The following is a 27,304-nucleotide window of genomic DNA, read 5'->3' as shown; positions in this document are numbered from 1 at the left end:
AGCAAAATACGATGTCATCCGCTGGGATTGCCTTTTGCAAAACTTCACCCTAAGTGGACCTGGAGCCAAGATTTCTGTTCCGAACGTACTGTGCCTAGAGTCTAATGCTGCAACTGGTTGACGACTCCCATTGAGGCAGCAACATGTCTAGGGTTGCTTGCGACGTAGCAGTTCGGGCTTCACTGTCTTGTTTGCTGTGGGATCAAGCATCATTTGGATATGGTGTTCCCCTTAGAACGGCACAGTAGGCTGAAAGGTGGTGGTTTGGGGGAGTTTCCAGAGCAATGCAAGTAGTTATGATTTATTTAAACCCTCCCACCCAGCGCGCTTCTGTTTTGCACCTCTAGTCTGTCAGAAAACAGGAAAATCCATCCCTGAGGAGTTGTGTGCAGTGATGTTGAGTCTGCTGAACCTATCAAACGTTGGCATTCAACAAGTCTGAAGTCTTAGAAATGTCTAGAGAGTGCTGTCCATTTTAATGGAACTATGGTGGCAGTTGTTGATAGGGTGCTGAGCTACAAATTAGCGTAAAGTGGCACAATAATCCTTTCAAAGGTATAATACTCTACAGGGATGACAAAGCGTCTGTTTTAGAGTGCCCATGCTGCCCATCACCTGGGACCACATATTTTATATTTTTCATTTTGAATATGCCATAGACTCGGATATGTAAATGCCTGAAAGGTTTATATTGACCTGCATCACTTCATGCGACGGTTTGGTAAAGCCACTTCTCGTTGAATCTCTTGCACCACATGAAGTGTTTCATCAGTCGTGATTCTATGAGCACAAATATCACACAACCCAATTGGGAGGATCTTCCTGCAGACCTTTTGAAGGACATCTCCCATTCACTTCTAGTCCTCAATCTGTCCCTGTACCTAGATTCTGGGGTAAGCAGATGACCTTCATTTGGAAGCAGCTTGTTTTTCCAATTTGAATGCTATTCCGTACCCTTTAGACTTGTTTTCATGCATTTTTTTACCCAGAGATTTCTGATCAGAGAGACTTGTTTCTTTAGGTACTCACAGCTTTTCAGCAGTCTTCTTGCTGGAAACTGATAATACTTTGCTTAACCCATTGTGATAAGTCTCTTAAATGAATTAAGTTCTAAGTCGCCTGGGCAGTGAGTGCTTTAGGACAATATCATTTAAACCAAAGCATTGAGTACATGTTGTATTTGCATGCTGATGAGCAATATGCTCTAGCTCTTGAATGCATTGCTTTGCTACATACACATGATTTGATTACAACTTGCACACAAAACGTATCCATAATCACTGCGGGTATTTCTGTATTGCACAGGGAGAGGTACTATGGAGAGGATGATGTCGGTTCAAGCAGTTGTGCTTCATTCACGGCCTGGTATGTATTAACTGTCGTTTATTGGTCTATATAAGTCAAAGTGTTTGTGGTTTAAGAACTGCAGAGTAAAGTGCAGAGGACGAGAACAAAGGCATTGATGTAAGAGGGCGAAAAGGATGCATACTCATCAAGCCTTTCCAGCAGGGCATGGAGTTTGGATGGGTGCTAGACATGACTCCAGGTTGGTACTCCAGTATTAGTGCTTGCCTCAGAAAGGCTACTTGGTGTAAAGAGCATGGGGATTCTAGCCAGACAGAACAAACTGTTAGATTGCTCTGGTGTATGAGGTATATTTTTCCTGCAAGTTGAACTCTCTCCATCCCCCCACTCTCATTTGAGCTGACCCATTCATAATCATTTGTCTAAGGGGAGCCAATTGGGGCCTATATTGTACCCAACTCGTTCCCTCAACATTTGGTGACACCTAATAAATACCACAGGAGAAAAAAGGCCCCGTTTGTTTTTGTTTTTTTATCAAAACTTTATTTTCATTTTCAGTTACTACACATTAGCTTCATGGTAGCATCAACATATCGTACCGCCTTGAATTGCAAGTGGAATGTCAACATTTATTTTATTTTTTATCAAAATGATATAGTTTAATTTAAACTTTTCATTTGTTGGTTTTACTATTACACCTTTCGATTGTCACATTGCACTTGTTGCATGTCACAATGTTACATCACTATACTCTGCAAGAAGCGAACTATAGTGTATATAAGTTTCTTTTCTTGTCCATTCATTATGCTTCTCCATCACGTTTCCCTGTCCATTTAATTTGCTGAGATATTAAAATCTGATCCAAAGGTCCGCCTCAGCCTCTTGCTTGTTAGTTCTGGGCACACCATGAGAAGATGCTAGGATGTTTCTGGCAGTGCTTCTCCACAAAAGCGACAGTTACTGCCAGCTTGTCTCTTTGCAGTGTTGACACTAGATAGTCTCTAGTTCATGTATATGGGCCGGATTGTTGGATCAGCAAATGTTAGATACTCTGGTGTCTGATTTATTGCTCTTATATCAGTAGGACATTGTATGTTCCTCGTGTATTGTTTTTTGGTGTTGCAGGTCTTCATCCAATCATTCCGCATCATCTTTTTCTTTGCATGTTGTGGTCTTTTGATGAGCATTTCGATCGATATGTCCTTGGTTATCAGCATCTGGATAACATTTTCTTTCCATGACTTCAGTATCGAATTGTCCAGCGTATTCGAGTGTTCTCGCATAATTTCTATTGCCGGTATTTTTTTCTCCGATAACAGTTTGCGGAGGATGTCCATTTGTTTCCATTTAACATTGGAGATTATCGATTGTGTTGCAATTTCGTTGCGTATTCTGACCATTGGATAAGCTGGTGCCAATTTCAGGATCTTGCGCCAAAAAATGCCTTCTAATGTTGTCCAAGTTGCCTCCTTTATGTATGGAATTGCCTCCATAGGTTATTGTTGGTATTACTTTTTGTTTGTAAAATTACAATATTTGTTTGAACGAGAATTTTCAACATTTTCGGTGTATCACACATCCCTGCCTCGCTAGTGAATGTGTTTTCGCTTCCAAGTTATCAATCCATTGTTTCTCCACTGCTGATTGGTTTATGGTAATTCCAAGGTATTTGAATGTTGTTACTTCGTATAATTTATTGTCATCAATGGTTAGATGCAGGGGTTTGGATTTCTTAAATGGTTGCTTCGTCAAGGGCATCACTTTTGTTTTGCTGGTATTAATCTGCAGAACATTTATTTTCATGTAATCTCCCAATAGGTCTACATTTTTCTATAATCCAGACAATGTTTTATCAAGTAAAACAATGTCGTCCGCGTACATCATTATTGGCACCAGGATTGAGTTTATTTTAGGGGGTTTGAGGTCACTGGTTTTCATGTGTTCTTCAGTCTCTGCCATATAGAGGTTGTATAGAGTTGCCGCCAACGGACATCCTTGTTTTAGACCATTATTAGTGTTGATCGCAGGTTTTATAAGACCATTTTTTGTCATTTTTACTGTTATGAAAGTGTTTGAATAAAATGGTTTTATGGGTTCCAGTATTCCTGCGGGGCAGTTCTATGTTGTTAGTTTTCCCGATAGTTTTTGTCTTGATATAGAGTCAAAGGCCATATGTAGGTCGATAAAAGCCACATAAACCACAGTTTTCTTTTTTATTGCCTCATTTTTGATCATGTTTAGGAGGATGAGGGTGATGTTTGTTTCAACATTTGATGTAAATCCTGTTTGTCTCGTTGCCAGAAGGTTATGTTCTATTGCCCATTGCTTTAAGTTTTTGAGTAATATTGCTGCAAAAATCTTTCCTAAGGGGTCGAGAAGCGCTATGGGTCTGAAGTTCTGCGGATCATCACTTGCGCCATGTTTATAAATTGGGACTATCATTGCAGTCTGCCACGTCTTTGGAATTTGATTACTCCTGTTAACTGTATTGAGAAGTAGTTCCATCACATTTGCCCAGAGTTGAGCGTCTTTTTTTAAGGGTTTCATTCGAGAGGCCATCTGGGCCCGGTGCACGGGAGGTGTTCAACTTGGTGATCATTTCTATTAGGTCTTGGTTATCATACTTTATGCACCAGCGTCTGTTAGTCAAGTTGAATTCCAGTTGGATCCATGCTCCGCCGACGGTAAATGGCAGTAAAATGTTGGGTCCATTGTTGTTCGGTGACGTTTGCTATCAAATCTTCCTGTTTTTTATTGTTGTTATTGAACAGGTTACACAATTCTCTTAAATTGTGGGTTTCGTACGTTCGCATGATAGATTCTTCGTCTTTTTGTAGAAGTGTCTTCATGAATGCTTTTTTCCAATTGATATAGGACTGTTTTATATTTTTTATCTCTTGTTTGCTGGTTATGGTTCCCTTTGTTCTTAACTGTCTGATTGTTCTCCGCATTTCTTTTTTCTTTTCTGCGAGTTCGGGATTGAACGTGTGTTGATGTCGTTTATTGGCCTTTTGCTTCCTCTCTTTAAGGAAGGGATTTAAGAGTATGTTATGTTTATCTATGCCTTTCATCATAGGATGTTGCAATTGGTTGATTATTTCTTTGGTTTGAGCTTGATTTATTCGAAGTCTTAGATTTGTTTCCCACAACTTCTATTGGGATAAATGAAAATTGATTTCTGGGTTCAGTTAGTCCCAGACCTTTTAATTGACAGCTGATGGTGGTCGCTGTTTATCGTTCGTTCTATTACGATTTTGGTTACTGATTCTTCCAGCTCTTTCAATAGATAAATGTAATCTATAATTGCAGAGGAGGTTCCTCTTGTCCAGGTCGGTTTGGGCTTGCCTGTGCCATCAGTAGGTTGTTTTAAATATGTGAGGTTTCAGATGATCATTTCTTTCTGCCACCTTTTGGCAGCATGGATAGGTCATTTTTCTTCTTTAGTTCACCTTTTTCTGTGTAAAGGTGTAGGTTTAAATCGCCGCAGATGAATTCGGCATCAGGGTCCCTCGCACGGATTTCATCAATTTTTAAGCAGATTCCATCCATAAAGACGTTATTGTTAATTGTTGCAGGGTTCCAATATACCTTCATTATTGATGTGGATACTATTTTCCATGTTGGTACAATTTTTATCAGAGTGAGTAGGCCCGATGAGGGTCTTCCTTGAACACCTTTGCTAGCCGTATTTAGTACAGTGATGAATCCATCACAGGCAGGTGTTTCCATTAGCCACGTTTCTTGTAAACAGATAATATTACAATTCTCTAGGTTGGTTAAGGGTTGCTTAAATAGGTATGTGTTGCCTCTGGTATTCCACGTGCAATTGGCCAGGTGGATTCGCTATCTTTTAATGGTTATGATTCCGATGGTGTATCGTATGAATTATTTGTTTGTTGGTTTCCATGGATTCGTCTGAAGGGATATGTATCGTAATCCTGTTCTTCCCTGTATTCTCAGCAGTCTCTTGAAGTGTTCGTAGTATCGCAGCTTGAGGACCTATGGTAAGATTCCTTGTCAGATGATGGTGCATCATTTGCTTCATTCTGTATGTAACTAGCAGAAATGTTCTCCTCTTTTTTATTTCATTCTGCTTCTTATGTTGGGAAACATTTACGCAATTAAATCCTATTTTCTTTAGAGTGTCTTTCATTGAGAGGATTTTTTTCCATCAGCTTTCTGTCCCCTAGATCTAATTGTACAATATCTAGTGATTTGTGATTTTCAAAGGAGACTAGGTGAATGTCTTTAGTTGTGATAGATTTGAGTTCCGGAATTGCTTGCAGCAGTATTAAGATATTTGTTCTATTAAGTATTAGAGGATCAGTTCTTCGTGTGACATTTTCTATATGTATGCTGTGGTATACTTGTTTGCTCATAGGATTCACAAATCCTGGTAGTCGGATGTCGTCCACTGGTGGTCTTTTTTCTTTAATTGTTCTTTCTTTTTTTGCTGCCTCTTCATGTTTCTGGCGATTTTGATATTCTCTAGAATTATTTATTTTCTGGTCGTTGTGCACGCTCGCTGGGTCCCTGCAGTGTCAGCTCTAAAGATTTGTCCGAAATTTCTTCACACCTTTCTTGGTCCGAGTTCGATTATGTGTCAGCCAGAGTATCGTCCGATATTTCTTCACAGGTAATTTCATGCAGGTCTTGTGACTTCTCCATGTGTTTGTCTGGCGTACGTTATTGCGGGACTCAGTTCCTCATGACTTTGTTCTATTTCTTCCATGTGCATTGATAGATTGAGTAATTCTTCAAGGTTAGGGTCATTTGTTGTGGAATGTTGTTTAATTTCAGTTTGCACATTGGGTTCTCTCATGAGTGGCGCCTGAGTGTTTCTCGCTAGTTGTGGCGCTCTGCCGCTTATCACTTCTTTGTGTTTCTGTTGTATTTTTTCTCTGGGTTTATTAATTGTATGTAAGAATGCCCTTGATGTTGTTTGTTTTAATGTTGGTTTCCTTTTCTTTTGCAGGTTTCCTGTGTTCGGATTTACACACTTGTTTGTTTGAGAGAATATCTGGAATATGTCTCCTGCATCCTTGGTTGTAAGTTTTGGTTGTGGTATGACAATAGTAAGTTGAAGTATGGAAAAGTCTGGAATCTCTCTGGTTGCGTGAGGAGAATCCCCACTTTCGGTGTTGGGAGTTTTGTTTTTGCATTCCTTCTGGTTTTTCGCTGTTGTATCATGATTTATCTGTGTTTGTTGTGGCGCTGTCATCCATGCCATTACGCTGGAGGTTAAACAAAGTTTTTCTTCTGTCTCCCCTCGCTATTTCAAATCGTCTTTGCTGCCATCTTTGTGTTTGTTCTGCTTCTACATCAAGTCTCTTTTCTATTGTAGTTTTGAAGTTTTCCTTATATATCTGTTTTGATTGAATCATTGCCAGAAGGGTGGCTTGATCACGTATGCTGTCTTTCATGTTTTCATGGAGTTTTATGAAGGGTATCATGGATTGTGAAATTACAGCCATTAACATGTTTTGCAAATCTATCATTGTCGTCGGTAGCCTCGGCTGTGGTGTTTTGTCCTTTTCTGCGTTGTGTGAGTTTGTATTTTCGTTATTCTTCAGCACTGCAGGTGTTGTAGAAACCCGGTCCTGTTTTTTTAGCTTGTAGGGGTTTTTCAAATTGTAGAGGTAGAGTATAGAATGATTCTTCAAAGCCATAGTTGAATTGATGTTGATGGTTACCCTTTTCAGCATTTCTGTTCCGTTCTTCAGTCTTTATGTGTGTTATTCTGTTTTTGGTTGATAACGGGCAGGTTATCAAGGGCGTTGAAGTAGATTCCGGCAGATTTGATTTTGAGATGTTTCCGAATACTTTGTTCATAAGTGATTCAATTTCAGTAATGTCAAGCGATAGACATGCAGCTGTTGGGTTTGGATACATTTTGTGATAGTTCTTTTGGGCATTCTTCTGTTTCATCATGTTGTGAGTCTGTAGCCATTTAAGTTTGGCTATCTTTGCCTGTGTTTTTTTTAGGTGTCCATCAGGGGGTTCCTTGAGGCTTGTTTTACAGAGGGGTGTGATTCCGAGTGTTGTGTGTGATTTCCTTGTGTTGTTAGAGCTAATCTTGTTGTGCAGTTGGTATTGTCTCGTTAATGAGCTTTGGTTTAATTTGTTGACTTGATTGGTTTATCTGCATGGATACTTGCATCTCTCTTGTATCAGTGGCTTTCTGGGCTTCTTGTCGGTGTAAGAAGCTTACACCTTTCTTCCCATGAGTTGCAAGAGTACTTGGGTCCAGGTTATCATGTTCGGTTACTATGCCTTTTCCTGTTTCTTGTTCGGAATCTTTTCATCTATCTCCGTGACTTCTGGTTGCACCTGCATCTGAATCTTTGCCCTTTTGTCCTTAGATATATTTGTTTCTTCTGGTTGTTGCTCTTTTGTTGCTGTATTGCATCTATATATACATCTTTTCGTTCACTTGTGAACATGTTTCAGATGTGATGGTTTCTAGTGGTATACTCAGATCTGGTGCCTGAATAAGCCCTGTTGTCTGGTTGTTTTCGGGGGCTTTGCGTTGGTTCCATCGTTATTTTGTCTGTCTCTGTCGATTGGAGAGGGGGAGCGGTTGGTACTGGGCTTTCATCTGTCGCGTCGAGGGTCTTTTGTTCCATTTTCTTTGTTTTCAGTTTGGATATAGTTTGTTCTATGGTTTGCTGTGTATGGTCTGTCAGATTGCATCTTGGCGAGGCAGTCCTTATTTGTCCTCAGAGTCTAGTGTTCGGGCCAGATGGTTGAGTTGTTTTTTCCATCGTATGCAGATCAAGTTGTACGGTCATTGCCGAGTGTCTGCAAGTTCTTGAAAGTCCAGGTACGATCTGGAGCGGAAACTCTTCAGACTACTCTTCTACTGTTTTCTGCAGTTGCCTTGATGCTAAGTAATGAAAAGGGCAGGAAGATCGGCACAACGTGGGTGCTTCACTGGGAGCAAGAGTGGGCTCTTTGGAGTGTTCTTCTAGTGTTTTCTGCAGTTTCCTTGATACGCAACAGTGAGAAATGGGCAGAAAAATCAACTAGAGGTTGTTGCTTCCGTGAGGGCAGGCGGGGATAATGAGGTCTTTGATGAGGTATCACCTATGAAATCAAGCTTGCTTGGGTACATGTAGTAAGTTGGTGTCTGAAATGCAGCTTCTCTGGTATCATAGAGGTCAGAAGATCAAGGTTTGTAGGTTTCTGCCGGTGAGCGGGCGGGATCAATGGGATTTCTCCACGCAGTCTCCCGCACGCTTCGAGTGTTCTATTTAAAAGGGCAAGGCTGTGTCAGTGGATTGAGTAGTATCTTTAGAGTGTGTAGCTCAGTTTGGGTGGGCGGGATCACAGGGTGATTCCCAACAGTCTCCCACGCGCCACAAAATGGCACTCAGTGGATGGGCTTGAAGATTGACTTCTGTCTGTACTTAGGCAGTGAAGTTCCTCTCAATAGCTTAGCGGAAAGTTTCAGTGTTAACCCTTGGCTTTGGGTTCCAATGGTGGCGGGGGTATCAAAGGGGAAAACCCAACAGTCTCCCTCCCGCCGACAGCTCACTAGGGTAGGAAAGTTGTACGTGTTTCACAAACTGCATTAATGACTCGATATGCAAATCGCTCACCTTTGGCCTCATGGGCAAATTGTTGTTTAATCACAGGACGCTTGCGCCGCGATGTGTAATAGTTTCCAAAGTGCCCCAAGGTACTCATGATGTTACTGTTCGAGATTACAGTGCACCAGAAGGGGAAAACGTCGCTCTTGGCAGTTCTTGGGGACTTTCTGTCTCACTCAGCTGAGTTTGCACACTTCCTCTAGTTCCTAGATGAGGGGGAGAAGTAGGTGGGGGTGCAACTTTCTCTTAGGTCTGCTGCACCGTGTGGGGGCCGAGGAGCACGCAGTCCAAAGACCAAAGACTCTGCAGTGACTCCGCGGCCGCTCCGCAGGAAAAGGGAGGTTTTATTCACTGCAGTAGAAAGAGGACAAGATGAGTTTCAGCTCCTGTGCCTCGCCCCGTAATCAAGTAATGTCAGCAGTCAAACCAAAGAGACTGCGTTGACTCCGCGGCCGCTCCGTGGGAAAAGGGAGGTTTTATTCACTTTACGTAGCTCTGAACTCCAACACAAACAAAACTCCTATGATGTCAAAATAATTACCACCACAGTCCATGGCTATGTTTATAGGTAGTGTGCACTGTTGTGAAATTTAACTAACCCCCAACTTTATACTTCCCCTTCCCCCCCTCCCCTTTCCTTGTTTGATCCTGTTGTGATTGTGAGGTATTATTACTCCAGTCTTCGTGTTTTTGGGTGTCCTCCCTTGTCCATCTACATCTCCATGGGATGTTAGCTCAGAGGTGCTCTCAGCAACACTGGTCTGTAGTGTTGTGCTTCCCTGTCCTTGACGAACTCTAAGAAGGGATCCCATGTTGCCAGGAATTTCAGGTATTTTCCTTCCTTTAGTGCACCCATTTTCTCCATAGCCATTATGTTCCATATTTTGACCCACCAGCATGCTATTATGGGGCCCTTCTACATTTTTCCAACTTTGGGCTAGGGTCATCCCTGCCGCCATTACTAGTTGGGTGATGAGAGCAGCAGTATTCCCTGTCGCTGCATAAACTCCCTCCACCACCGTTCCCAACAGTACCACTTTTGGTGCGAGTTGTTTCCCCGTAATTTCTGTGCCCCAGGACCTCTTTCCAATATATCTTCGTTTTGGGGCATTCCCACCACATATGATATAGGTCCCCTCTGTCTTTGCATTGTCTCCAGCAAGTGTGGGGTAGGAGGGGTTCATTTTATGTAACTTGTGTGGAGTCAGGTATCACCTGTAGCATAATTTATAGGCTGTTTCTTTAACTGTGGTGCATATAGATGTCTTTTGAGCCCTCCTCCATATTTGCCCCCATTCTTCCTCTGTGATGGGCGTGCCCAAGTCTCTCTCCCAGTTATCTTTGTATGCAAGCTGGTCCCTCATTTGTGCTTCATCTAATAGCCTATATATTTTGGATAGAGCTCTCGAAGTTTCTCCCTCCTGCAGTATCAGCTCCAGTCCTATCGGGGTTCTGGAGGCCGCTCTCTTAACCTCCTTCTGAGATATCCAGTGTCTGATACATATGTGCATGTAACAGTGTTTTTCTCCCAATCGGAATGACTGTTGCATTCCTCAAAAGAGAGGGGTTACCTGCCCAGTAGAATTCTTTTAAGTGGAGTGTCTGTGGTTGTCCCCAATTGTCCCAGAAATAATTCCCCCCCTCCCCCGGGGGCAAAGTCTTGTTTATGTGCCATTGGGCTGAATGGACCTTGGACCCGTGTAAATCTGCCGTCCTCTTGAGAGCTTTGTCCCAGCCCCTCAGTGCTACGCGGGTGGCCTCTAGAAGGTGCCCCCCTGCTTTCCTAGCCCGTGCACATAGTGCATGCATTGATCCCCAGGGGATAGTGGTTACTCCTTGCTCGATACCCGCCCAGCCCTTTAGCATGTCTCCTCCCATCCACTTCATCATGGGTGCCACTTGGGCGGCTAATATATATCTCCCAATATCAGCTACCCCCTGTCCACCCAGAGGTTGGTTTAGTCAAAATGTTCTGCAACCTGGGTTTTTTCCATGCCATACAAAGGTGATGATCTGCTTCTGTAGTGCCTTGGTCATCCCGGGGGATGGGGGAGGTCTCTACTGGGAGGGCGATCACCACATATAGGAGGCGGGGTAGTAGTGTCATTTTAATTGCAGAGATGCACGCGAACCAGGATAGTTCATGTGTATCCCAGCTATGCAAGTCTTCCTTTAGTTGTTTCCATAGGGGGATTATGTTTGCGCCTTAAAGGTACTTGTAGGTTTTTGATAGTTGTATACCCAGGTATTCTATTGTTTCGGGTTCCCAGATTAGGGGGTATAGGGCTCTTAGAGTTTCTATCTCCCCGACCTCTTCCAAGATGTTCAGGGCCTTGGATTTAGAGAAGTTTATCGCAAAGCCTGAGACTCCGGCAAAGGTGTGCAACGCTCCTAAATCCTTGGGGAGAGAGCTGCAACTATCTCTAAGGAAGAGTAGGATATCATCTGCATATAGTGCTATTTTGTGTGATTTTTTTCTTCCCTGGTCACTTCCGGGTCTTGTCTAATAATTTCCGTTATCGGTTCCATCGCCATTGCAAATATGAGGGGTGCAATGGGCATCCCTGCCATGTGCCACTCTGTATTTCTATTTTTGCAGTGGTTTCTTTATTGACCTTAAAGGCTTTGGAGGGAAGTTGGAAATTTGCCAGGACCATCCTAATAAAGGTGGGGTTGCAACCAAATTTCTTCAGCACTAATTTCAGATATGTCCAATCTAAGCTATCAAAGACGTGGCGTGCATCCATGGCCGCTATGGAGAACCTTTGCCCCGTCCTGTTTCCTAAGTCGATAATTTCTACCGCACGCCTGACATTGTCTTGCGTGTGTTGTCCCATTATAAGCCCGCCTGATCCCCATGGATAATTTTGGGCAGCACTTTCATCAGTCTCGTTGCTAAGATTTTGGCGTATAGTTTGCCATCAGTATTTAGCAGGGCTATCGGGCGGTAGCTGGAGCACTCCGTGGGGTCCTTGCATGGTTTTAGTATTAAGCTCGTGCTCAATCTCCCCATGTCAGGTGTGACTGTACCAATCTCCCTAATGTGGTTAACAAGTCTGGTCAGCGGTTCCAAAAGTTGGTTCCATAACATCTTATAATAGCCGTTCCCCAGCCCGTCCGGACCTGGAGCCTTCTTTAGGGGTAGCTGTGTTATGGCGTCACTTACTTCTTGTGCGGCTATGGGGGCTTGCAGGTTAAGGTTGTCTTCCTCTGTGATCTGAGGGGAGGGCGAATTTAGACATGTTGTGCATTTGTGTTTGCAGGGGGAGGTCCTCCCTTTGCAGGAGGTCTCGGTGGTACTTTTCCATTATATCTAGTTTATCTTTCTCTAAAATGCACATTTTAGAGCTATGTGATGCTATGTGATGTCAGGCCCTTTGTTTCCTCCGTTTAGCCGCTAGGAATCTGTTGGCTTTTCCCCCTTGGGCGTAGTAGGTCTGTTTAGTGTGTATCAAGGCCTGTGCCGTGCGGTCTGCGGCGTGGGCTTCAAGTTGGGCTCTAACTTTACAGAGGGCTCTCGGTGCTTTCCATGATTGCCTAGCCTTATGTTGTGTTCTGCCTCCCGTGCTTCTGCTTCCAGTTTCTTCCGTATGAGCCCTCTCTCCCGCATGTGTGCTGACGTTTGTGATATGAACTCCCCCCTGAGCACCGCTTTCCCTGCGTCCCATATCACCCCACAGTCTGTTTCCCTGTTATCATTTTCATGGAAATAGTTATTAAGTGTGCCCTCTATGTGTGCCCTGAGTGCAATGTCTTTCAGTATCAATTCATTCAGTCTCCAGTGTTTACGGGTCTTGGTTGTATGTGTCCCTCGCTCGTAGCCTCTATTTGCACCTTGTTTATTTTAGGGATTAGTGTGGCTGAGACTAAGATCATATCGATTCTCGAGTACCCTCTGTGGGCTGCTGAGTAGTGGGTAAATTCTTTGTCCTGTTCATGGAAAAATCTCCAGGTTTCAATCACCCCTAGTTCCCTGAGTAGCCAACCCAAGGTTTGCCTGTTCCTACCGCCTGCGGTATTGGTAGGGAGTGTCTTGTCTAGGGTTGGGTCCATCACACAGTTAAAGTTTGCCCCGATCACTATTTGGCCCTCACACCATTACCCCCATTCGGCGCAAAACATCCCCCATGAATAGGTCTTGTTTCTCATTTGGGGCATAAATCGCGATTAGGGTGTATGTTTGGTCGCCCAACGTGCCCTTGAGAGGCAAGTATCTGCCCTCTACATCTCTTTGTATGGCTTGTTTCTTGAATGGCACATTGGTCCCCAGTAGGATGGCCCATCCTTTGAAGCAAAGTATTGTTTGGGGAAGGCTTTGGGGGCCATTATTTTCTCGTCGTCCAGGAGTAAAAGAGTTTCCTGCAGGAAGATTATTGAGGCTTGGAGCTCTATAAGTCCCATTAGGATGCAGCGCCTCTTCGTCGGAGAGTTCAAACCCTGTACATTCAGGGTTATGACATTCAAGTCTGCCATTCCTTCCACCCGTGACCCCATTCCCTTAAGTGGGCCCAGTGAGTCCTTTTTCCAAGCGTATTTTGTCTCCTCACACTACGCAGTGTATACCGTGGGCTGTCCCCAATGAGCTGAACCTTAACTTCCCTGAACCATTCCCCCACCGCCTCCCCCCTTCCCTTCCCTTCCTCTTTCTCCTCAATGTTGGACCGAGGCATCCTAGTGCCTTCCCCCGAATCCCCCCATGGCTTTGGGTCCTAAGTGTGTCCCCAAAACGTTCCTAGCAGGGCATGTGTATGTCCTGAAGTTCGATTCCAATGTGTCCGCTCGGGGGGGGCGTGTTCGTTTCTCAATCTTTCCCATGAGAAACATCATTAGCCCCAATCAGATCTTGTTCTAATTGGTTGTTCACATCCGACCGTCTTTTCGGTCTGGGTCCTTGCAGGGTGGATTCTCTACCTTGTCTCCTCTTGGGGACCCATTCCCATTGTTTCGGTCTTTTCCCTTTCTGGTTGTGGGTCTCCCCCTTGTTCATGCTGGTCGGTTGTTCTTCCTCTATCTGTAATAGGTCCATACCCTCCTTGCATGTGGAGATCTGTTGATGTTTGCCTTCCCACATAAAGGTCAGCCCAAAGGGGTACGCCCATCTGTAAGTTATTCTCCTAGCTGTCAGTGCTTTAGTTACCGGCTGCATCAACCTTCTCTTTTGCAGAGTAGAGAGTGTGAGGTCTTGGAATAGTTGGACTTGTGTTCTGTTGATGGTGACTCTCTGCTGCTTCCTAGCTGCTCGTAGGATCTCTTCTTTCATTGTAAAGGAGGTAATTGCCAGTAGGACGTCTCTTGGTTTTGCTCCGAGGTCTCCTTTCTTAGGACCAACTCTGTGCACCCTGTCTCAGTACTTCTCCAGCATGGGGTCTGGCATGGATTCACATGCTCATGAATATTCCCCGTCGTCAGGCTGGGAATCCTCGGTAAAGAAAAAACCAGTATCAGTTTCGTTTCTGATCTGTCTTTCGTAGTAGTAACCAATCACTGGTCTCTGCGTCATACTGACCACAGCCAATGACTGCCCTCTACCTAAGCACCGCCTCTGGCAGCCATCTTCAGATTTTTACCGCACGTTCATGTGTTGGGATCCTCGTGCTATTGCTCTTGAGCGTTAGTGCTATTTTTTCACGTTTTTTGCTCAAAAACTTCGTTTTTTCAGTCAAAAGAGCCTCAAGCTCCACCGACTCTCCATCCGATCAACGGGGACCCGTGTCGGATTCGTCTGCACCCCTCAAGGGTGAAGATTTCGTCGAGCTACGCTTTGGAGGACTCCAGAAGCTTCTCAGGCCCGGACATGGCCCAGGAGAAGGGAAGCTCGACGCCCGGAAAGCTGTTCAGGGTCTGCCCTGGATGCCAGCTGCAGAACGTCTTTAAGGAGGACGAACACTCCTTTTGTCTCTACTGCTTACATGAGGACAAGACGCACGTGGAGAAGGACTGTGCGTTTTGCGGCAATATGTCGGAGCGGACCATGAAGGACCGCCATCAACGTCTCGCCAACTGGCTGGAAGGGAAGAGCCCGTCAGGCGAGAAGAAGAGGAAGAAATCCGAGCGGTCTTCTAAGACCTTTGAGGACGCCCCGGCGACAAGGCCGAGTCCGGGAGCGCCGAACGGTCGGGCTCTACAGGCGCCAGGCAGGGCGCACCCTCCCCGGCACCTTCAACTACGAGCCAATGCTCTGGGTCGGGTAAGAGGAAGGGCGAGCACCCGGCGAAGCTCCCGGTCGAGCTCGAAGGCCCCATCGGAGGGGGAGCGAGGCAGTGTCCCCCCCCTCAAGGATAAGGCGGTGAGCGCACCTAAGGTGGTGAAGGCCTTAATCCATCCGGCCAAGCCCTCTATCGATACTGTCGCGGCGACCCTGGCTCAGCCTGTGGAGGCTACACCAGTGGTGGCGACCTCGGGGCTCAGAGTCTCCCTGCCACCTCGGAGGGAGTCCTCTTTTGTGCCCATCGATAGGACCCCCGTGAAATCCCCGGCGGGGAAGAAAAAAGGGGGGGCAGGGCGTCGTCGTAGATTCGGCTTCAACCTCAGAGGAAGAGCTGATCGAGGTCTTAAGCCACGGCCTTGGCGTGGAAGAAGACCGGCCCGTCGGGATGGATCCCGACGCGGGTGACGACATCGTCGAGGGTGCCGACGGGGCCCCTGATCGCCCGTCGGATTCCCCTCTGCCAGCGCCGCAAGACAACTCGGCGGCCATTTTGTTGGCTATACAGTCCTTATGCTCAGAGATAAGGACGAGACTACCATTGCCGACGGAGGAACCTCTCCCGTCGGGGGATCCTGAACCGGGACCTTCTGGCGTTCCCCCGCCCAAGAAAAGAAGGATTCACCCTCCATCTCCTTTTCAGCCGTCGCGCACCGTCCAGCCCTCCTCCCCGTCCACCCGAGGGGATGATACGGGGACTGACACGGCAGCGACGGGTAAGGACGACGAGGATCTACCGTCGTCACCTCCCACCAGGGCTTCTCCGCCCGACGAGATTGCTTCGTTCCACTCCATGATCGCCAGGGCATCCGAGCTTTTCCAACTCTGCCCTGAGGAGAAGAAAAAGGAAGGATTCCTTTATCAACGGCGCGAGGCCAAGAGGAAGACGGTCCCCGCGGTGCCTCTACTGGACGACATTTGGGATGAGGGCCTCGCCCTCCTCAAGAACCCTTCCACTACGCCAGCTAGAAGAGACCGGTACGAGAAGAAGTACCGGGTCCCGGACGCGGCCCCCCTGTGCCTCCGGGCGCAGCCTACCCCGGACTCCGTCGTCTCCGCGGCGGCCAGGAAGAAAGCGGGGGGGGTGCGGCCTCCACATCGACTTCCCCACCGGACGGCGAGGGAAAGAAATTGGACACTATGGGACGCAGGGTAATCTCGTCTGCAGCGACGACGATTAAAGCGGCCAACGCCTTGGCTATCGTGGCCCGCTACGACAGGGAGCTATGGTACAAACTGGCTCCCCTGCTGGACTTCCTACCGGACGACAAGAGGGCGGATGCCCTGGAGATCCTACAGGAAGGTGAGGTGGCGTCGGACCACGCCATCACTATTGCGACGGACATCGCCGACACTGGGTTTCGCCAGTTGGGCAACGGCGTATGCCTTAGGCGGCGTGGATGGCTCAAGGCTACGGACTTCCGTCAAGACGTACAGACCAGAGTCCTGGACATGCCGTTCGATGGGAACAACCTGTTTGGGAATACAGTGGACGATTCCCTTCAGGCCATTAAAGCGGACACTGAGACGGCCCGGGCCCTTGGGGTTCTGCAGCAACGACGGACGCCCTTTCGGAGCAGCGGAGGCAAGGGCGCCTCCAAAGGTTCCGGCGGCTGTTGCTCCACCTACCGTCAAGCGGCCCGCTCGTCGTCTCAGGAGGCCTACAGAGGACGAGGCAAGTCTGGCGGACCCCGCCGTCGTTGCCAAGGAGGTCAAGGCGGCAAAGCCTTGTCGAAACAGGATTGAGCCGACCGTGGGGTCGGGCCCCCACCGATGCACCCCAGTGGGAGGCCGGCTGGCGAGCTTCGTCAGCGTGTGGGAGTCTATCTCCACGGGTGCTGGACGCCTTAGCCCGGGGCCACGCGCTCGAGTTTCAAAGAAGGTGCCCGCGCGTCCCCCCCGTGGCCAGAAAAGAGCTTCACGTCCCTCAGCTTCTCCTGGAGGTAAGGGCGATGCTCAGGAAGGGCGCCATCGAACTCGTCCCAAAGAGGCTTCGGGGCTCCGGAGTTTACTCGAGATACTTCCTCGTGAAGAAGAAGACGGGAGGATGGCGCCCCATCCTAGACCTGCGACGTCTGAACAAATTCATCAAGGCGCAGAAGTTCCGGATGGTCACCCTCCAGCACGTCCTGGGTCAGCTGGAGGAAGGAGACTTCCTGTCGTCGTTGGATTTGGAGGATGCCTACTTCCCTATTGCCATCCTAAAGGGGCACCGAAAATTCCTCAGGTTTGTGGTCCAAGGGCGTCACTACCAGTTCAAAGCCCTCCCCTTCGGACTACGGTCGGCACCCAGGGTATTCACCAAGTGCCTTGCACCGGTGGCGGCGCAGCTGCGCCGCGAGGGGATCCACGTCTACCCCTACCTGGACGACTGGCTCATCCGGGCCAAGACGAGGGAGCTCGCCGTGGAGCACACGGCAAGGACCGTCCAACTTCTCACGGACCTGGGATTCTCCGTGAACTACGCCAAGTCCCACCTGGTACCCGCACAAAACGCACTGTTTCTGGGAGCGAAGCTCGACACAGTGTCCCTTCTGGCCTCCCCGTCGGAGGAAAGGACCAGGTCCATCCTGGGCAAGGTACAGCGGATGTTGGCTTCCGACGCGGCAAAGGTGAGGTCCATCAAGTCCCTCCTCGGAATGATGTCTTCTTGCATCTACCTCATTCCCATGTGCAGGCTCCGGATGCGCCCGTTGCAGGAGTTCCTGGACGCGCGCTGGATCCAAACGACGGGCGGCTTCGAGGAGAGGATCACACTCGACGAGAGTTTCCGCCGAGCGGTCCGGTGGTGGGGCACCCGCGCGCATCTGACGGCGGGCATGGACTTCCAGACCCCAGACCACCAGGAGACAGTGACCACGGATGCCTCCCTGGAAGGGTGGGGAGCGCACACCGAAAATCTACATGCGAGAGGCCTTTGGCTCCCGACGGAGAAGTCCCTCCATATCAACGTCCTGGAGCTCCGTGCAGTGTTCTGGGCCCTCAGGTCCTTCCTTCCGTCCCTCAAGGGCAAGGTGGTGAGGATCTTCACCGACAACACCACCACCATGTTTTACATCAGGAAACAGGGCGGAACCAGGTCCCCAGCACTGTCCAAGGAGGCGCAGGACCTGTGGCATTGGGCCGTCGCCCAAAGGATGTTTCTGGTGCCGTTTCATCTGGCAGGGATAAAAAACACCATCGCCGACTCACTCAGCAGGGAGCTGCGCTCGTGCCACGAGTGGGAACTACGGCAGGATCTAGTGGATCGCCTCTTCCGACGGTGTGGCACACCCCAGATTGACCTGTTCGCGACGGCGACGAACTCCAAGTGCCGGAGGTTCGCCAGCAGGTTTCCCCAGGCGAGGAGCATGGGCGATGCTTTCTCGTTCCCCTGGGAGGGCCTGTTCCTCTACGCGTTCCCTCCTTTGCCACTGCTAATCCGGCTCGTCAACCAGCTCAAGAGGTCACGGTGCAGGATGATCCTCGTCGCACCTGCGTGGCCGAGGCAGATATGGTTCCCGGACCTTCTGGACTTGTCAACGTCCCCGCCAATCAAGCTGCCGGTGGACGCGGATCTACTCTCCAGGGAAGGAGGCGCCATCCTCCACCACGACCCGAAATCGCTGAACTTGCAGGCCTGGCTCCTGCAGCGCTAGAGTTTGGAGGATACGACATACCGGCCGACTGCAGAGAGGTTCTTGCAAAGGCCAGGGCGTCCTCGACTCTTAAATGCTACGGACACAAATGGAAGAGGTTCTCTGTCTGGTGCCACGCACAGACAATTAACCCTCTACGGATTACGGCTCCCCAGGTACTGCCGTACCTGCTGACGCTGGCCAAAGCTGGACTGGCACACGCGTCCATCAAGATTCATCTTGCTGCGATCTCCCGATACACCAGAACCACGGGGCGGACGTCCTTGTGGTCTCATCGTCTGGTGAAAGAGTTCATGAAGGGACTGTTCAGATCGTTCCCGCCGGTGAAGGCTCCGGCCCCGGCGTGGGAGCTCAACGTGGTGCTGACCAAGCTCATGGGACCTCCGTTCGAGCCTCTGCACTCGGCCCCGTTGAAGTTTCTGTCGTGGAAAACAGCGTTTCTTGTGGCCATCACCTCCGCACGACGGGTGGGAGAGATCCAGGCCCTTTCCTGCAAGGCCCCGTACTTGACTTTTCACGACACGAGGGTAGTGCTCAGGACGCACCCCTCCTTCATGCCCAAGGTACCGTTGGACTTCCATCTCAACGAACCCTTGGTGTTGCCTGTGTTCTTCCCGTCGCCTTCGTCGTCGGCTGAGAGGACTTTGCACTCGCTGGATGTGGCTAGAGCGCTGAAGTTCTACGTGGACCGCACGAAGTGTTTTCGGAAGACGTCACAACTCTTTGTGAACTTTGGACCTGTCAATCAGGGGAAGGCTCTCTCGAAGGCTTCCATTTCCAGATGGCTCTCCGGCTGTATCATGTACTGTCATCGGTTGGCAAACCGACCGCTGCCTGGCCGTCCGAGAGCCCATTCCACCAGAGCGATCGCAGCTACCACGGCGTTCCTTTCTGGTGTGCCCCTGCTGGACATATGTAGGGCTGCTACGTGGAGGTCGACGCACACCTTCACGAAATTCTACTGCGTCGATCGGGATTCCAGGGATCAGTCCAGGGTCGGCCAAGCAGTGCTGCGCAACCTGTTCGCCTGAGGTGAGCCTGGTGAGGAGGTAAGATGCTTAATGTTGAGTTTGATGTAATGCTTAATGTTGAGCCTTTGCCACCTCCCGTGGTTGTGCATGTGTGTACTGCTATGTATTCTTTATTCATGAGCATGTGAATCCATGCCAGACCCCATGCTGGAGAAGGAACAAGTTACTTACCTTACTGTTGTTCTCCAGCATGGGTCTGGCATGGATTCACATGCGAACCCTCCCGCCTACCCCTCTACGGCTCTTCACTTGGTCATACTGCCACTTCACGTGCTTCTAAATCTGAAGATGGCTGCCAGAGGCGGTGCTTAGGTAGAGGGCAGTCATTGGCTGTGGTCAGTATGACGCAGAGACCAGTGATTGGTTACTACTACGAAAGACAGATCAGAAACGAAACTGATACTGGTTTTTTCTTTACCGAGGATTCCCAGCCTGACGACGGGGAATATTCATGAGCATGTGAATCCATGCCAGACCCATGCTGGTGAACAACAGTTACAGGTAAGTAACTTGTTCCTTCTTCCGGCTGTGTACCTGAGAGGAGGCTGCTGAAGCAGTGTTGCATTGTTCTTCTCAGGTCCCTGCATTCCATGCTTTTCAGGCATTCTGGAAGTTCTTCTTTGAGTGCCATATTTGTGACTGCTGCCGCGTGTTCCTCGGTTTCTTATTGCCCTGTGGAGTCTAGATTCTGGTGTACTTCTGACCGGAACTGTCTCCAGCAGTACTCCAGTTGGCCTGAGCGTGCTTTGGATATGAATCTGGGTCTTAGATGAGTGTTCTTGAGTCTATTCCCTGGCATCTGTGTCCTTCGCTCGCCCTTTTCGGTTGTTGGATAATTCCGGCTGTCCTTTGATAAGTCTTATTTGTAGCCCCCGCCTCCTGAGTTTCGTTGAGCCGCTGGCCTAGGCTGAAGGGACTCCATGCTGGTCAGGGCGCCTCTTTACCCCTATCTGCGACACAGGTCTCTTGCGGGAGTCAGGGTGGTGTTGGGAGCCTGCTCCTTAAACTGTGGCTAGCGGAGCCTGATGCATAGTCATTTTATTAATGCTGGCTTCCCAGAATGATTGTGGGGGGGTGGGTTGTCTCCAGTGCAGGCTTTCCCACTTCCCTGTGCTTCTGCGTTGATTACCACCTCCTTATCCCTTGGATTAATTCCGGGGCTCCTTACAGTCCTTGTTTTTGCCCCCGTACTACTTAATCACCCAGCCCTTTCACTGGGCATGACTGTAGTTGGGCCCACCCGCAGCATGGGAGGTTTGGGAGGGCTGAGTGGGTCTCACCGTACGTGGACTGCTGTCTGCCGCTTGCCATCCAGGTTTGAGGCAAGTGTTATAACCCTGCATATTCTGTACTGTGGTTATTGTAGTGCTGGGTGCTCCGTTCCGGAGCTCGCCTTGTTGCGCTCAATGCAGAGGGGGCCGGGGGTTAATGAGCCTTGTACTGGTCCCCCAGAGGCTGCTCCGCTTCGGGCAGTTATGGGGGGGTCTCGTCCTCACTGCGCTCTTCTTCCAGTGGGGTGGAGGTTCGGGGCTGCTATCTCCTTCAGCCGGGGCTGCTGCTACTAAGCGCGGAGCTGCAGCTTCTTACCGTCCTCTGCCCGCACTCCTCTCCGAGTTCCTCCCAGCGTTCGGGGTGTGGATGAGGGATCCGACTGCGTCTCCCTTTGCTCTGTGGAGTCTTGATGCTCTGCGGGCTCCACTGGGGTTGCCTATTCTGTTCCGATTCCCCGAGGCGACGGATGGCTCCTCACTGTTCTCTGCCTCTGTGCAGTCTGTTGCTCCGGCGTCTTCCGGCAGCTTCTCGATCTCTCGATTTGCGTACAACGCAGCGAGGTCGGATGTGCGCCAGTACGATCTCCGCTGCAGTTCTCACGTCCACAGTGCTTCTTTCCCATTATTGGGTCAACTTGGGAGTCTCATGGGTTGGAAAGGCTGCTTATTTCACCTTTGTATTATCCCGCCCAAGCAGAGCACTGAGGTAGTGTGACTTCACCGGGTGGCGGCCATCTTGGAATCAAAAAGGCACTGTTTTAATGTGAGGTGAGTATGCACGCACCTCTTTAGTGAACTTCGGCCACAGGCACAGATACTTTACCGCACGTATTAGAATGCAACGACGACTAGGACAAACATTCGGTCTTGCTGGACGCAAAACTCCCCCCAGGCTTAAATACAGCTCACAACACCTCTTCTCCATCAGAATGCAACTACGACCTACAACAACATTCGGGTCTTGCTAGACACTTAACCATTCTTCCTTGCATCACACATATTCCCCCCCACTGAGCACACATCCATCTGCCTGACCTCATGGGTAGCTTGTTGGAGCCCGGCCAGCCCTCACAACTCCTTATCTTGGCCAAATGCACACACGCATTCTAGCCTCACACAATTTCCCACACCTTGGACATCAGTCCCCCGAGGGCGTTCCCAGCACAATGGCCTTGGGGCCACATTAATGGGATAAAGGCGCTTTACAAATGACTATTACTACTATTACTATTGGTGGCTTGCAGCTGAAGGGTAGTTTTTCCGAGCATTGTTGTCATGGCATCTTCCCTATGTCTCTTACTAATGTCTGGTACCATGGGTACCCTTCAAAGCTCCCAATAAAGGCAAACACTATAGATTAGCATTAGCATCTGTGACCACTTCATCGCCATGGGGTCAGTATCAGGTATCCTTCATTAGGCAGTGCAAGAATGGAAGGTGACCGTGAGCAGGAATAGCAGTCTTTAAGATGAAAGCGATATTGAAGGCAAAGAGAGAAAGAATGAAACAAAGCAAGAAAGTGACAGAGCGGTCGTGGTAAAGGGTAACATTCGGAGTAGAAAGATTAAAAGGCAAACTGACAGAAAAACAGATGGCTTGAAAGGAGAGTATGCAAAAGACAGCATGATACCATGGGGAAGGTCGATGAGGGAGATAGTTTGTTACGTTTGGACGATGGAGAGAGCACACTGAAGGGATCAAAAGATGGAGAGAAATAAAAGGTAAGAATGAGGAAAGAGAAATGGACAACATGAGAATTAGAGAAGACCCAGGGGTATAGGAAGGTATATGTATATAGAGAGCAAGGTGCTGTTGCAGGGAGAAGGGGGCAGAAAGAAAGGTAAGGGCAGATAGGTCATGAGTATACTTGATTGAAAGTGTTGGAAATTGATGGGAACAGGCCTGTATCTTCTGCACATAGCTATGTGTGTCCAGCTTACAAAATCTAATCTGCAAGCGATATGTGCATAGTACATGTTTGCCTGTTCTCTTATTGTAACAGCTATATTCATATATTTAGACATTCATAGACATTTGAGATAGTCTTTTATAATGCTGTTAGGAAATGGTGTTGCCATGCTGTTCCCGAAGCACAGTAACTCTCCTTGGCGTACCAGTACCCAAGGAATTCAGATGGTATACTCTGTCACACGAATATTCTTATTTTACTTTCTCTGGCGCAGCAGTTGTGGAAGAAGAGCGGCAGCGACTAATGATAATAGGTAAGTCAAGAACCCATTGATTAAGAAAAAGGGAGACACAATGGAATTAGGGTTGCTCACATGAGTCAGAAAATTATTGCACTTTATGTGGTCCACCATTGTTTTGAACTACAACTCCCATCGCCCTTTACCACTAACTATGCTAGATACGAATTTTGGCAGGTGGATCCCAAAAGAATTTCATTGACATCTCACAGTATTTTTTTTTAAAAGTTTTTTTATTTTTGTTCAGACCGAGTTACATTGAGACTAAACTGCCCGGCAGTCGGCACAACACATCAATTGAAACAACATTAGGGAATGCACACATTATAGTTTACATATTGTCACATTGTTCACATGTACTTAGGAGGGTGATGGCATATTGTCATCTTCTTTGGGGAGCACATTGCATAGATGTAGGGCCTCATCACAAGTTTGGCTGTAGCCCTTAAATGCGGTGGTAACGGTATTACCGCCGCATTTAAGGGCTGGCCCTATCACGAGTTGGGCGCTAAATCGGCTGTTTTACCTCCAGCTTTTTTCTGGAGGTGAAAATCCCTGTTTTCGGCTGTATTACAGCCAGCTGTATTAGCACCGAAAATTCCCCATTTGGATCCAATGGACCCATTCAGGAATGGGGATTTACTGTTAAGGCCCAACTCGTGATCCGGTGGTAATATCACCGGACCGGTCGGTGTTAGGGCTATTTGTTAAACCTTGATCGTCGTGCAGATATGTGAGACCTCTGTCCCCAACTGTCACACAGGGAGATATAAATCTACTCCCTGTATAACCCTTGAGGCCACAGGTGGAGAAGTCCGACGCCGCCGAGTGCTGGAAACCCCAAGGAAGCTGAAAAGAAATGTAGGTTAAATACCAGGCAAGCAGGAATAACTAGTGCAAAGGTAGGTAAAACAAGAGTCCTTACCAAGTGTTGTCAGAAGAACTGAAGGAAACCTAGGGGTGTGGAAGGGTTCCAGGACTCACGCGGACAGGTTCAAGATGCCACGGAAGCAGCAGGAAAGCCAACTGCAGATCCAAGAAACCCCACCTGGACTCGTTCCTGGAGCGGGTTACTTAGTACTTGGCAAGAGCACATGATAGCAGGAGAGTCTGTAGAATTCCGAGTCAGTAGGACGAAGACCAGGGGCAATCCAAAAGCAAGTCCATAAAACGGTCTGAGGTCGGCAGGCAAGTACCAATTTCGAAGTTCCAATCCAAAGCCAAGGGTAATCCAAACACAATCCGTGAGACGAAGCCGGGTACAGGTTCCAAGAGTAAACACAGGAAGCACAAGAGCCAAACAGAGTTTCTGGAAGAAAAAACAGCTGTGAAGCGCGGTACCAAAGCGAATTACGGCCTTTGTACTAAACGCTTCCTGGTCACGTGAGGTGAGAACGTGTCACATGACCGAGACTCTGGGTCACGTGAATGGATGGAAACGGCAACGCGACGAGGATGCGTTCCTCGAAGCGTGCTGCTTCCTAGTCTCCAGGGCAACTGCCAATGAAGAAAAGGTCGTAGGCGTGAGTGAATGCAGGGTGCAAACATTGGGCCGATGTTGCGCCCGTCCGCGGGCCAAACCGGATTGCCAACGTGAGCCCCGGAAACCGTGAGAGTTGCGTGAAGTGAGTTGTGGGGGTTGTGGGATCAGTCGGGCTGAAGGGGACCTGGGTTCACTAGTGGAATGAGCAGAGGATATGACACTATTACAGTCGGCGGTATTACACCCGGGAATACAGCCGAACTCGTGATGAGGCCCATAGTCTGAACAGTGCCCATATGTCCTTAGGGCGACACCTTGGCGGTAATGTTATAGTAAATTGCTCCTCACACTCATTAATCATTGACGGGTCTTCCAAAAAATCCATTCTCCTGAGAGGTTCTATGAATTTCCAGAATTTCAGTATATTCCGTTTTGAAACAAAACATGCCACATTGAACAGTCGTCTAGTAGTTGATGCAACCTTTCCGATATCCTCGAATATGGATTTCCGTGGGGAAGGTGTGGCTGATATTGCAGTAATGTCTTCTAGAATTTCTGCCACTTCCCCCCCAGAATTTAGTTAAGGGTGGGCAAGCCCAGACGATATGATAAGAGTCTGCGTTTGAGGCGTCACACTTGGGGCATTTTTCTGTGTGGTTTTTTACAAACTTAGCTAACTTGGCGGGAGTATAGTGTAGTTGGTTTAGAACTTTGAACTGGATCAGGCGCAGCCCTGAGTTCATGGAAACTTGTTTGGTCAATTGGCAGACCCTCAACCATGTGGCTTCACATAACTCCATTCCCAACTCCCGTTCCCAAGTTTCTTTAATGTTGTTGCGTGGTTTGGAGTCCGTTTGGACAAGGTTATATAATGCGGACAGAATTTTCCTGTGTCCCCCTGGTTCCGTCATGGCCGCAATGCATTCATGTGTCGGCGGTACTGCTGGGAATGAGGGACATTTAGCGGTAAAGGCGGCTTTCATCCTATGAAATTGGAATTGTTTGAGGTAACCTCCACCCACTGCTCTGATAAAATCATCCAGTTCACAAAACTTTCCTTTCCGGGAACATATCCTGCATTCTAAATTGTTTCTTTGGATCCCATGCCCCCTAAAGTACCTTATCAAATGTGGGTGTTATACGTCAGATCCGGGGGCCCTTCCTGGGGTTAATGCCTTAATTGCCTCTGTTATTTCCTCAAACGATATGGGGGTGTCTAAAAGCATTCATGTTTCTGGGGTTAGAGTTGGAAAGTCGAGTGCATGTAGATACTCTGTCACTTCTTCCCTTGATTTGGTGTCCTGATTGGAGTATAGTGATTTGTAAAATGCGGCAAACATGTCATTGATTTCATGTTCGTTATTTACCATGTTCCCAATAGGCGTCTGAACAGCCGCAATGGGGGGGGGTGGAAGTTCTCGGCCTTGAGCATCTGGGCTAGGTACTTCCCAGCCTTATTGCTTTCCCCGTATCTACGAGCCCGGGCTGAGGCAGCCATATACTGGACCTCCCTCTCAGCAAGTTTATTAAATTCTGCCAGTGTCGTGTGGATGTCTGAAAGGGCCTCTTTGCTATGAGTGGTGGTGTACTCAAACTCAAGTAGTTCAAGTTTAGCTTCCATAGTGTCCAGTTCTCGTCTAACATATTTCAGTAATCCAGTAGTCTTGGCCATGATTGCACCTCACACCCATACTTTAAATGTTTCCCCAACCGTGGCATAGCGGTCTACCGAACCCCCGTTTAATTGAAATAATTCCTCTATTTATTTGTGTAATGATTCGCACACGTATGGGTCTCTGAATAGGGTGGGGGGCATTCTCCAGCGTTTGGCCCGCGGGGTAGTATCGCAGATATGTAGAGTGATTGAAATTGGGGGAGTGATCCGAGAGAGTACGGGGGTACATCTCGCAGTTCAGGACCATGTTTGTGAGTATTGAGCTAATAAGCCAGTCATCTATTTGGGACTCGGAGTCATGCACTGACGAAATGCTTTTCCTGGGGATGTAGTTCTCGCCAGATGTCAACCATGGTCATTTGTTGCATTATCTGCCATATAGCTAATGCAGTCTTAGTTGGGGGTCTACGGGAGGTTGTGGACCTATCAAGGGCCGTGTCAAGGATCGCATTGAAATCTCCCCCCAAGTCACTGCTGTGTCTTCAACTTCGGTTAACATATTATGTATGGTGTTGTAGAATTTGGGGTCCTTTATGTTGGGGCCATATGTATTAACTATAACCATCCCCTGTCCCGCCACCTCTTGTCACGACCACAGGTAGTTGGCGGATATGGAAAAGGTGGAAACTTGGCCGCCATTGATCTGCGCCGTCGCATTTCTTTCGTGTACGACGTTTACGGTCTAGTCCTCCTAAACATGGCCGCCGCCTAGTATATCACCACTCTGTACTAGGCGGCTCACTGCGTTGCAACTTCGGATTTCCCTCTGTTGCTATCGCTCCGTCCACGTTTTCCTCTTGGCAGTGTTCCGCCCGCTATCCTCCTTTTCTCCTATTCTGTGTTCGTTACCTCCATCCCTGGCATTTCTGTTTTCCCTTCTCTGTTTCTCCCTGCGCT

The 27,304-nt window shown here is 48.3% G+C and overlaps 1 protein-coding gene across 6 annotated transcripts in view; it reads left to right on the top strand.

The window, feature by feature from the left end:
* PTGR2 (prostaglandin reductase 2) overlaps window positions 1–27,304 on the top strand; it is a 1,213,270-nt gene that overhangs the window by 101,360 nt on the left and 1,084,606 nt on the right. For all 6 annotated transcript variants that reach the window (XM_069638758.1, XM_069638763.1, XM_069638762.1 and 3 more), the window contains exon 2: window positions 1,306–1,365. In XM_069638758.1, the coding sequence (XP_069494859.1) occupies window positions 1,317–1,365 (49 nt within the window). In that variant the 5' untranslated portion in view covers window positions 1,306–1,316. The remainder of the gene's footprint in view (window positions 1–1,305; window positions 1,366–27,304) is intronic.

Source organism: Ambystoma mexicanum, chromosome 14 (genome assembly GCF_040938575.1).
Source record: "Ambystoma mexicanum isolate Mex_15411 chromosome 14, UKY_AmexF1_1, whole genome shotgun sequence".
Classification (NCBI taxonomy): domain Eukaryota; kingdom Metazoa; phylum Chordata; class Amphibia; order Caudata; family Ambystomatidae; genus Ambystoma; species Ambystoma mexicanum.
The sequence above is the reverse complement of the archived record's forward strand: the minus strand, read 5'-3'. Positions and strand labels throughout refer to the sequence as shown.